General features: G+C 41.2%; 1 protein-coding gene across 1 annotated transcript in view; it reads right to left on the reverse strand.

Annotated features, from left to right (window-relative positions):
- plxna4 (plexin A4) overlaps positions 1-12,740 on the reverse strand; it is a 208,183-nt gene that overhangs the window by 12,744 nt on the left and 182,699 nt on the right. Inside the window, exons 23-28 of the mRNA XM_020652671.3 lie at positions 12,509-12,575; positions 11,437-11,583; positions 10,522-10,681; positions 7,426-7,529; positions 5,227-5,326; positions 2,957-3,147 (exon numbers count right to left, since the gene is read on the reverse strand). Of these exons, the coding sequence (XP_020508327.2) occupies positions 2,957-3,147; positions 5,227-5,326; positions 7,426-7,529; positions 10,522-10,681; positions 11,437-11,583; positions 12,509-12,575 (769 nt within the window). The remainder of the gene's footprint in view (positions 1-2,956; positions 3,148-5,226; positions 5,327-7,425; positions 7,530-10,521; positions 10,682-11,436; positions 11,584-12,508; positions 12,576-12,740) is intronic.

Genomic DNA, 12,740 nt, shown 5'->3' on the forward strand with positions numbered 1-12,740 from the left:
CCAGTGTCTATATTGCATGGCACACCAGGAACCAGGGAATACGATTGTCTAACACATTTTGCTACATTCCAGGGCATAATGTCGACAGAAAGATGGTCATTAACTTGTGTAGACATTCCCCTGTGAGAGTTTATGATTTGTGCAACGTGTCACTTTGTCCCTTGCTTCGATGTTTATGTGTCTGACTCCTATCTTGCAGACCTGGCCTTTAAATCTGCTTGCAGCTTTGATGGAGGAAATTGTTATTTCACAGCTGACTTTTAATAATATCTGGGAACAGGAGGCGCATCTCCTAAGCCTCTTTGTGCTGCCGGATTAGCTCCCACACTGCACCATTGACCCTAATTTGATTTAATGTTGGCGATTTTAAGGAGGAGGAGGAGAAGAGAGAGGAGAGACAGAGTGAGAGAATCTAATCCTCTTGTAAAGAATGAGCTGATGGGATGCACGGGAGAGAAGGCGAGGGCGAGGGATGGAAATGAAACGACAGAGGTTTCCTATCAGGAGAAGAGGCCATTGAGTGTGGCAGATGAGGTGTGTACAGGCACTGGCAAATAAAAATCCAATTTGGGCTGGAGCGGGTGACCGAATCAGAAAGTCAAGAGAAGTAGGAGAGAGTGGGAGGAGAGAATCCTGTTAGTCCAACAATCACAGCTCTAATTCTAATGTGGCCCACATTCCCTTATCATTTTTCAACGAAGGGTGGAATCACATATCTCTAAATCAAGCCCACGTGCCGTTGGAGTGAAGGTCCACATTAGTTTATATGTGTGTGTGTAGAAATCAAAACCTAATGCTATCTGCCTCCATATAGGAATGAGAGGAAAGCAAACAATCAGAATGTTTGGGACAAAAGAGTAAAATAGAGATGGAAACACACACACTCTTGAGGATGGAAGTGTGAACTGAGAAGGCAATCCTTCCCTGTGCCCCTCCACTGTCCACACAAGAGCTCACCCCGTACCCACACTCAGTCAGGCTGACACTGACGGAGCTAATATAAGAGACGTCAGCGGCGTTGCCAGGGAGAAGTATTTATTGGCAAGGTGAAAGCCAAACGCAGTCAATTATACTGCCTGTCTGCCCAATCATTCCTCACCAAGAGAGATGGGCAGCCAAGATAAACTGGTTATTCCACAAAAACAATCCATCTGGAAAGATGATGTGCTGTCTGCAGTCAGGAGCCCCCTTCCTGCTCTCTGGAATGGGATAATGGTGGGAAATAGAGCGGCTCATGAGGGCCAAGAGGGGACTTGTGCGCGTGTGGAGGTGTTTGGAGGGCTCTACAGTATGTGTCACAGCTGATCCTTCCCATATACTGGTTAAAACATTGACCTAGTCTCTGTTGTATCCGGCTCTGTTTATTTCTGCTGAAAGAATGGCTTCAGTTTAATGTGGGGGGCTAATGGGGATTCCTTGGCTTTTGCAGCAAGACTCAAGTGGACAGAAGAAGTACTTCAGGTTTTTTGCATTGCATACTCTACATCAGAAACTATTTTATGTGTTTAATGATTTCTAATTCACAGACTCCGTCTTACTTTAATTGCACTGTTGTCTTCACTAATTCAATTACCTGCTTTAATTGATCACACAACAGCACAATCTGGATGAATGTCTGTGTTTTACTACGTATCCTCCAATCTCGAGTGACATTCAACCTCACTCGAGTTTAGTCTGGAGATGTATATTTCTTATTGGAAGGTAATGTTCCTTTCAAAAGAAGATTTGACGATCTTGCTCTACATTATAAAAGTTATAGTTTAGTGTATTAGGAGGATTTTCTTCTTCTCTTCCTTACATGTTCTGGTATGATCATTAGGTAAGTAGCTTAAACATCAGCTATTGCTTTGGAACCTAGATCTCTTTTAACCTCTCTTACTGACACTCCTGCTGTTATTGACACTTGTGGTTATTGTTCCGAGCAGAATTGAAAAATGACAACTACTGACTAATTGATGAAAAGAGACAAACAATTTCTATATATTATCTGGAGGTACTTACTTAGACATCTTGGTCAAACATGTATCACTCATACATGTTGATTGATTGATTAATTGGGTGCTTATGTAGCATACGAGGCATGCAAATCAGAGTAGGAAATGTAATTATTTTATTTTTACTCTCAATGTCTTTAATGTGTTTATGGCATGTATTGGCACAGAATTGAGTCTGTGTTCTTCATTCTGACTATTTAACAGAAGCCGGCAGGGGATCATCAAAAAACAAACTCAAATATTCTTTAGCCAAGAATGACAGCCTGAACAGATTGTTGCCTCTCTTTTTTCTTTACCTTCCCTGCATGCTGCTGTCTGTGTCTGATATTGTGGACGTCGTGATGGGGAAAAAGAGAGAAAGGTGGTGCGTTTAGGTCGATTTAGAAATTTGCATTCAGCTGTTGGATCAAAGTCACATTTCCCTCCAAACCAAATTAACTGCTCTTTGGAGGCCATTGTAACACGCTACATTCAAAGAGACTCATTTTAAAGCCATTTCTATTTTTGCCTGATCTTTTTTTTTCATTACAGAAACACCTTCACTAACTCATGGGTGCTTTCTTCTTTCTCTTTTTGATATGCTGCCGCATCAACGCAACAGCAGAGAGAAAACAAACAGAAATATCTATTTTCTCTTTTTCACCTGAGGGGATAGAGGAATACATTAGAATAATCTTTTCCACTGAGATGACTCATCCAAAGTAAACAAGAATATTCAAATAAAGTGAGGCACTTCTGAGTCATGTTAACACAGGTTGCAGATTAAACTGACCTTTTAACCTTTCTCTAATCATTTTCTAATCACCTTCTGAACCGATTTAAGAAAGAAATATCGCCATGGATAGTAGTTCAAAATGCACTTGTTGGCACGCACTCAAATAAATGCAATTTGGCTCGATCAATAAATGAGCAGACAAAATGAGCGAGAGCCGATATAGAAACAAACCTAAACATTGTCTTACCTTTGTGGCCAGAAGTCGTGTCAGGTAGATCTCAGAGACCATCTTGCTGCCACGGTCGCCCTCCTTCTGGTCTCCATGTTCGTGGTTCTTCACCAGGTGCCAGACTTTGACCCCGCTCTCCAGGTCAGGGGTGATCATGGGAGTACGGGAACGCAGGCTGTCGGGGCTGCCAGTGTACTTGATCATGTTCTCTGTGAATGACGGCATTCCACAACATGTGTTAGTTCATATAATACTGATATAACTGATGAAAAACTAAAGGTCAGAAAAAAACTGTCAAATTGGGATTTTTCTTCTAGATTCAGTTCAGTTTTTTCAGTTTTTCTTATTATTTCTTTCCATGATATAACTAGAATGTGTCCCATAAACATATAGGCTGTATGCTAAAATAAAAAGCTATATTTTGTAGAGAGAATCACAGAGAGGACACTGAGAATGAACAAACCACGTCTGAACCTTTATCAAAGCAGAGTATGTTGCAAACAAGAAGAAAAGAAGGCTGAGAAAAAAAGCATGGAAACTGAAAAGACTAAAAATAAGAGTCAGCCACTTCAACAACCTACATGTCAGCTACAAATGACAGTGTTTTGGCTTGTGGTTTCCAATTTACAGGAGTGTGAGATTGGACATGAAACTTTCAGAAAGTGTGCATGCTTAATTTTTCATGCTGTCTTCTCCCAGAGACGAGACATGGCGTCACCAGCTGACAAAAAATTGAACAGGTGTCACAGGAGATGAAATATGTATGGCCACCCAATGGCCACAGGGGTAATGACATTTCCAAACACATGGCTCAATGAATGTTTACACAGTGTGAAAAAACATTGATCAACGGGTGAGATTTTGTGAGAGAGACATTTTTTTCTCACCCTGACAGAAATCAATCTGTTCAGAGAGAAAAGAGGGAGGAGTGTACAAAGGAGAGAGTTCAGGGGGAAAGAGACAGCTGGAGACATCACACAGTGTGTGTGAGTGTGTCGAATGTCAATGACATGTTTAACTTTTTAAATCTTTTGTTATAAAACCTGTGTTAATTATTCTCTCCAGAGCTGATAGAATTTACATTTCAGGGACAGTGAACAGTTGTGACACTAACTGTGCTAGTTTTGACGTTGTGTGGGTGCAGGAGGATGTGAGTCAGTTTTTACAGACAGAGAGAGAGAGCGAGAAAGAGAGAGAGAGAGAGAGAGGGTTGCTTATGTTTTGTTAATTATTCATTCAAAAGTTTGAGAGCTGAGGGTGATGAAGAGTCAGGGATACACAGGGGAGAGATTTCTGGTTGGATTCTATTCTGATCCTCCACACAAAGGAGGTGTTTTTTTTTTGTCTGAATTTTTTTTCTTCTTTTGGCTTCTGATGGAAACATTACATCAAAAGACTTAAAGGTCTCTTCTTTCAGTGTCTGACTCAACACGTTACACAGTGTTTGTCTTAATCTTTGTACTTTTTCCATAACTTTTTATTTCCTCTCTGCTCTGCTCCCCCCCCCCCCCCCCCCCCCCCCCCTCCTCATCAGTAGCTATTAGAAATTCAGCCTCGTCTCTTTCTTCACTATTTGGCCATTGTACTCAGAAAGAGTTCAAAGTCACTCTGGAGCACCACGCCGGTTGTGAAGTGAATCACGCTTGCGTTTGAAGTCAATTCTTTTCAGAAAAATGGTGGAGGGAGATATTCACAGCCTCCTCCCTCCCTTGTATATAGCGCCACTCACCTTGTCCTATCTGGTCTAATTTGGAGCGGGCGAGGTGAGACCGTATGGAGATGAGGCGATGCTAATAATGTGGAACCACATTTGATGTGTCTGAAGTATGTGCGGCCAGTGAGGCCGGCCCTTTGATCAGAGACTAACTTGATGGTTTCTGTGGTTGAAGGAGACGCAGAGCAGACGGACAGGCAAAAAAACACTGGCACATGGAAGCACTTTGGAGTCTCAAGAGGCCAGAACAACACGAGGAAAAGTCTATTTGGTTTCTTTTTATGTTTGAGAAATCCTTTCAACTACTTTAAATTGTGTCTTGTCTTTTGAGGTCTGTCAGTGTTGTCATGCAGAGCCCTGTGGATTACTTCCTACCTGTTCACCCTTCTCTAACATTGATTTTTTATTTTTATTATATCTGTGGGCTGTTTGCCTTTCTCATGTTTATTATGTTTATTTTATTTTGTTATTATAATTGTTTTTACCAGTGTGTGTTTTCTTAGGTGTGCTGGGAAAAGAGACGCTCTGACACACAAACTGAAACTTTAAGAAGTAAAGAAACACTTTGGCTTACCATATTTGCTGGCAGAAGTTCGGGACACAGTAGAGTTGTTCACTGAATTGTAGGCTGTGACTTGCTTGGGAACCAAGGCCATTACTGCATTATCAGGCACCTGAAAGACACAAATACATGTTTTATGCAAATTTCTGTTCAATCACGTGCAATTTGTAGACATATTGTTTTTTGCATTTTTGTAGATTTCGAACACAACCAATCTGAAAAGCCATAGATCACTGTGATGGTGTCATTTTCTATATTCCCCTCCATCTATTTTGGTTTCATTTGGATAAACAGAATATCTTATTACCCTTATGTGCTCCATTCAGCCCACACATACATATGATGAGTGACAGGGGGAGGGCAAGTTTAGCCGAGCATCAGACAGGCCTGTGTGAAAGGGGACGTCCCATGGTCTCTATTCAATAATATCTTTCCTCTAGGGTCGGCTATGTACGTGTGAAGAGTCAAGCAGAGTGTGCGTCTGTGTGGCTCTACGTGTAAGTGTGTGAAACTGAATAAGTCCATCGTGGGCTCCTCCTTCCCTAGTCAGCCAAACAAGATTCAATTAGAACCATTGGGAGGTACTCTGTCACACACACACACACGCACACACACAAACCTACACATAGCAATATAGCCCTATTCTGCATAATCTGGTTGCCCATGTTGGAGGGAAAGGCAGGGTTAATTGAAGTGATCTCTATCTTGGAGCGGGCGGACGGGACAGGGAATAAGGACCAGGGGCCTTTTTGTGTGTTTTTGTGTGATTGTAAGCTGAGGTCTTATTAAGATTATATCATTATTTAACACAGTCACTCAATCTGCTCCTTGTGCATAATATGTTTATATTATCGTAAGCAGGACGCCCACAGGGCAGATTTTGTTATTCCTTTGTGGGGAGCTCCCCCCCCGCCCCCCTGACTCTCCTTCACTCTTAAGCATGCCCGATCACTGCTCTTATGTTGAATGGATTTAAAATGAGCAGAGCATAATGGAACAAAATGAAAAGGAGGGATGGCATTTTGGGAAATAACATTTGTTTGAGCGGATAAGGCAGAAAGCAGAGCACGATTTCCTGAAAGAGAGGAGGAGGAGGAGGAGGAGATAAGTCTGTCATTAATGGAAAGAAAGATCTGATATGGAAAATGCCATTTTTCTTTTGCTTGTAGATACCATATGATGTTTCACTAATAAAGATATCCAACTTTTTACTGAGTTTGTGAAGCAAACAGTTGAGCTGTAAGTGAAGGCAGGGTGAGTGGGTGAGCTTGGCTGGTGGCAAATCAAACCAGATTAGTTTCATAAAGGAGAGACCATGATTCTATTCAGCATGTCTGGTTGTTCATATTAGCCTCATAGAGGGCAGAAGACACTCTGATGTCAGTCTGATGCACATCTTACCAGAAAATATGAAGCACATCTGGGTTTCCATCAATAAATGGAGTGCATCAGCGGATTTGATTAGTAAAGCGACAAGATCTTCAACAGAATGAATAATTGATTTAACCTTTACCATCTAAAGTCACAACATTTCAGTTAAATTTTGTTAGAAACACAGAGACGCAAATGCCCTTGACTGAGGTCTGGGTGTATTTGTTGTCCCCTCCCTCCCTCTTCCTGACAAATTTGAGTGGATGCGAGCGTTTTCTCTCCTCGTTTCCGCCTGTCAAGGAGAAGGTGCCCATATTCCCCGGCCCTGAAAAATGAATTAACTTCTGTCTTCATTATCTTATCTCAGATTCAAATCAGCTCCCTAATCCATTCCACCCGCACCTCCTACTCAAGGCCTGTTGACACTTGCTGATGCTGACATTTAATTTTGGCACCATGCAAACTTCCCTCAGAGGGGACAGTGGCTGCTTAGCTGCTCTAATTATTAACTCCATGTTGACAAAGTGTGCCTCTTTTTCCATCCAGTCTCATTGTGGTTGGATTATGAGGAACACACCTGCTTTTATTTGTTTGACCTGAGTGAGATTGTCTTTGAATTTTATGCATACTTGCAAATGTTAAAGCTTGTTGGTATGTTTATGTTTATTCAGACCTGAAGTTGTTCTTTTCACTTTTAGTACATGAAATGTACAATGACAATTTGTATTCAAATGGTCAACCTTTCCAGTATATCAGATTTAATCTCAAGCTCTCTCCACACACAAGGAATAACTTTCTATAGCTGGTTGCATTAGTGTATCAGTATATGTTCAGGCGTACCTGATAATGGGCCAGCATGTTCAGTCTCTTCCAATCCCCTTCAATCTTAGTGGTGACGTCTTCATCCTGCAGGATCATGCGCTGTCCTCGACCCTGACGCCATTCTGTAGGCGCAAACGAAAAAAATCAATGTACATCATGTAAGACTTCATGTGTAGCAACCTTATTCTCCAAATAACATACAAATAGTTTGTAATTTTAAACATAGTTTTTTTTATCATTTTTAAAAGTCCATCAACAACAGGAGAGAAGGGCCAAATATTCTATAAGAATCATTATCAATTAGTTTTTCTTCTCTCTTCAGTACAATCAATTAATGTTGTCATGGAAAGCTTAGAGTCAAAAATTGGAGAAAACAGAATCTTTAAAAGTATTGGTGTAAGAGAAAATCAAAGTGATATTAAATGAAAAGAGAAAAGACACACTAACGGGAAACATCAGGTGAGTTAACTGAAATCAGCCATTCAACGTTTCGTGAGAACGACACACTCCCTTTTAACTCTCCTTCTCTTTTGCTGTTTGATCGATTTACATGACCTTACAACTAAATAACATCTATGCTACATACAAAACGCACCAGGCGTCCCAAGACTGTGCCAGCTCAGCACAAAAACTGAACAAAAGCTGTGAAAGAAACATCTGACAATACCCCAGAAACATTATCATAAGTGAAAATGGAAAGCCATCTCCAAAACAAACAAGCACATGATTCCTCTTTTCTTTCTGCAGACATCCTGGGCTTTATGAATACATTATTGTGCCTGTGCTCCTTGCTGTGCCTCCCACTTGAGTTGGCCACTGTCATCTCCTATTCCGATCACAAACAGCAAAACAAAGCGGCAATCACTGTGGTGCATGATGAGGCCCAGTCTTCGGAGGATCGACCAGAATTGCGTTAGCATCTGAGAAATCTGCAGGAAATAAAGATTCTCCTGTTGTTTATGTCTATACAGTACATCTTCTCATAAAGATGCAAATGAGCACCGTCTCCAGTTGAGGCTCAGTAAACAAATGAAGAAATGAGGGGGGAAAAGGAAAGGAATAAATAAAAGAATAAACTTGGTGGAAGCAGAGTAAACTGAGAATACTCTGATTCCCAAATCCAGCGGTCCCTACTCTGAAGGAAAGAACAGTGTGAGTGTGTGTGGATGAATAGGGTAGACTCGCACGCAACCAAAGCAACAGAGGCCTTAGGGATTGTAAGAAAGCTGATGGTGAAGAGAAAGGCTGAAGGTGACTGTTGTACTCCACAGAGATGCATGACACACATTTACTACAGGCACACACACACACACACACACACGCACACATTGGACCTAGCTTCTTTATTCTCTGAAACCCTGCGGAGGTAGCTGGATTGCAGCAGTGGGGAATTAAAAACAATATCTGGGATTACAAAACTCGAAGCCAATCTGTCTCAGGACAGGCCTGCCACAATCCCATTATCCTTATCAGCTGGTGATATCAGTCTGTCTGTGTGTGTGTGTGTGTGTGTGTGTGTGTGTGTGTGTGTGTGTGTGTGTGTGTGTGTGTGTGTGTGTGTGTGTGTGTGTGTGTGTGTGTGTGTGTGTGTGTGTGTGCGTGCGTGCGTGCGTGCGTGCGTGCGTGCGTGCGTGTGTGTGTGTGTGTGTGTGTGTCAGTGTGTGTCAGAGATCTGGAGAACCACTGCTTTAACCTGTATACATGGAGCAGCTCTTGCAAATAAATAAACTTATATGGGGATGGACATATTTGTCAAAGATGTTCTCTGTTTATGGACTCATTATTAAAAGAAATCCCATAATGTACATCATGTCAAAAACACCCTGAAAATAGAGCAATAAAAAATATTTAATTCCATACTCATGTTCTCTTGTGAGCTGTATTCTCTCTCTCACACACAATCACAAACACACAGAGCGACTGGCCGTCTAACTGAGGATTTCCAATTCCCTTTCATAATAAAACAATAATAGAACAACACATCCTGCCCAAAGGGGGCCATAAAACAATTTTATCAAGAAATGCCGTCAAAAGGCTAAAGCAATCTCTTCACTTAGCAATCACACAGGGAGATTCCCCATGGTATGCACTCAGCCCATCTTAGGTCCAGGTTTGGTTATAAATATGCTATTACAAACACACAACAGGGGCTAAGAAAATCCATCTGGCAGTAAAAAAAAAACATAAAAAGCAGGCCCATGGTGCACAGACAGTCTGAGGTATCGGCTGACAAACACTCCTTGATATTATTGTTACTCTCAAAGCATGCATGTGTGAGTACTTGTATTGTACACACATGAGAGGGGTTCAAAGCCCTGTGATCGATAGATGAAGAGAAGTCTGATTATTGCACCCTCTATTTTCAGAGATCTTTAAATGAATTTGCAAATATATCAAACCAAAGTTAGATGTAATTGTACAACTCCAGAAAGACATTTATACACATAGAGGAACATAAATCTTAAACAGCTGCCCGTGCCAGTCATAAACGGCGTAAAAGGGCCCAACAAGACGTTCTTGCAGATCCTATTCTAAGCACGAAGCAAAGAAGCGAAAAGAAAGGGAAAGAAAGACACAAAAATAAAAGGAAGGCATCTGAATTGATCAGCTGATCAATCATGTAACTCAGATGCTAGTCGACAAGAGAGGGGATCGATGAAAAGTTTAGGGAGTAGAGAGACCAAACTCAGACATCTGACTGAGAGCCAGAAAGTCCAGTGTCTCGAGGTTTAAAAGAAAGCTATCTCCCTTTATCTAGGAAGACTTCATAAGGGTGTGGAAACCATGGAAATCAATGGGTGTCTGTGTTTTGCCTGGTTTTCTCCGGGGATATAGATGGGGCATAATTCACAAATAGAAATGTTTGGACATATTGTAACATAACTACATAGATGTGCTGGTTGAGGACCTCTCATCAAATACATCCCTAATATGTAGAATTATAAAGGCCTATATTTAACACACAACTACCACAACAGGAATATATATAAGGACTGTCATGGTAAAAGATGTTAAGATTTGCCCTGCTCTGTAAAAAAAAAAACAGATTTCACTGAATATACTCCTCCAAAGTTGGCTGTTTGTCTGCTTTTTCCATGTAATACAGATTCATACCCAGGTCCATGTCGGAGGCTTTAAGGCGGTGGGAGTGTGGCACGTTCTTGTAGATGGCATCCAGGATCTTCTCCTTCACCTGGCTGATGGTGTCACAGTTCAACGCCTTTACCTGGATCTCTGGGCTCTTCTCGTTCTCTGGGTGGATGCAGTTCACCACCTGTAGCAGAGATAGAGAGAGAAATGGCACTGAGGGGGAAGTATCACCTTGTTTTTACTTAATGACACAAATTGTTTTTTAAATGAAGGAAATGTTTGCTGGGTAGTATCACTTGCAGAAGTCGACCTGATAGATTAAAACATCATGTTTATTTGGTGCACAGGTGTTTTATCTAATATATGGCTAATCTCAGAGAAGAGCTGTGTGTGTTTATTAATACTGTTGATTGCATTGTGGATTGGTACTCAATTAAACTGTAATTATTCCCTTTCTGTAGTTCTACACCTATAATGTAACCACATAGAGGCTGTTCTGTTGTAATAGACCAATCGGAAGCAAGTTTCCAGGACACATTTTTCTGGACAAAGGATGATAGAAGACTAATGAGTGTGAGAGTTTCCTCTGCTGTGATAAATACATCCCAGTGGAAGGATGACGAGAGCATACAGACATGGGGAATAAACGTTCTACAGACAGAAAAAGCTTGTGGAGACCACACACTAGAATAATCTTTTTCCCTCCACCTCATCTCGGAGCACCGCTTTTTTTTTTGACAGCTTTAGTCTTGACAGGAAGTGAGGTCACACTCCTGTGCTCCCTCCGTGTCAAGCGTGACAACGACAACTTTATGTTCCGTTGCTCATCTCGTGACCAACAACCCATAACCACCCTCTTTCCTCACCTCGTGTACCTGGAAGCATATTAATAAATGTCCCCTTTCAGCCCTTGCACCCCTGGGCGGGTGAACCCCATACCAGTGTCTTGTAGTCAATCTGCTGCCTGATGAGCTTGTCCTCGCTGAGCGAGTAGCGGGCCTCTCCTGTGATGGAGTCAATGGGGCCTTTCTCCATCTGCTGCTTTATCGCACAAAAGAGGGAGAAGAGCGGTTCGCCTGCACACTCCTGCAAAGAATTTTAGAGAAAGGAAAGTTTGGACAGATGAAAAACTGAAAACTTTGAAGCCATATATCTGAGGAAATATAGGGTTGGTAAGTAATAGTTTATTGTTGCGATGATTTCCAGACTGACTTGCCTCCAGAGTTGCTGAGTCAGACTTATAAACACCATGTCCAACTTTACTGCTCCCCTAAATTACAGAAAAAGTTACCACCTATCAATCTATAAAGAATGCTAAAGTGAACCTGGAGTTTGGAAAAGATGTGATGTATAGAGAGTGAAAACGCCTTAAAGGACAGACTTTGAAGTCGCACTTCAGTCTTCTTCACTTTTGAAAACACTGCTGTTTATCAAACAGAACAGACTGGCCATTTATTATTGTTTTTTTTTCTCTCCCCCCCCAACTGCAGTAAAGGGATGGAGGCAGGATTTGTTTTTCTTTTTTACTCAAGGGGGGAGAGGACAGGTGAATACTGGCTCCCTATGGAGTAAAGCAGTAAAAGCTACTCTCTCAGAAATCAGAGGCAGAAAGAATTGCTGTCATTTTAGATGTGCAGCTGAAAAAACACGGATTATATAATTCACATAAATAGATCTTAAACACTGGACTGATTCTGTTCATAAACTTAACTGGAATGGAGTAAACTTATCCATATATATTTTCAAAGAATATTTAGACACTTAAAAAAGGGGGGGGGGGGGGGGTACCATCACCATCAGTTATTCTCTAATGCATCCAGTCAAATTTAAAATTTAAGAGTAGGAATCTGAACCAGTTACTTTGAGTAGACATGATAATGTATCTAATGTAGTGGTGAGGTGACCGGGATGATATTAACTCAGTTGGGTCAATATCTAAAATAGTTGAAGGATTTTTTATAGGGTACTTTGAATGTTTATTAGCATTGAAACCAAATATTAGAAAAGTTACCTTTAGAAACTTGTAGAGGAGAAAGGTAAACCAGTTGGTCAGCATTTTTTCTGCAACAGACTCAGTCCTGCAAACAGACAGACACAAAGCACATATGATCCCCACGCTCTTATTACAATCATTAATATTCAACACCATCATCAAACATTCTGCTAAAAATGATGACCATTACTAATGAAAAGGCTCTGGTTACACAAATATAATTGCCAAGGCATGAATTGAGAGAGCCTGT

The sequence above is a fragment of the Labrus bergylta genome, chromosome 23 (assembly GCF_963930695.1).
Source record: "Labrus bergylta chromosome 23, fLabBer1.1, whole genome shotgun sequence".
Taxonomy (NCBI): Eukaryota; Metazoa; Chordata; class Actinopteri; order Labriformes; family Labridae; genus Labrus; species Labrus bergylta.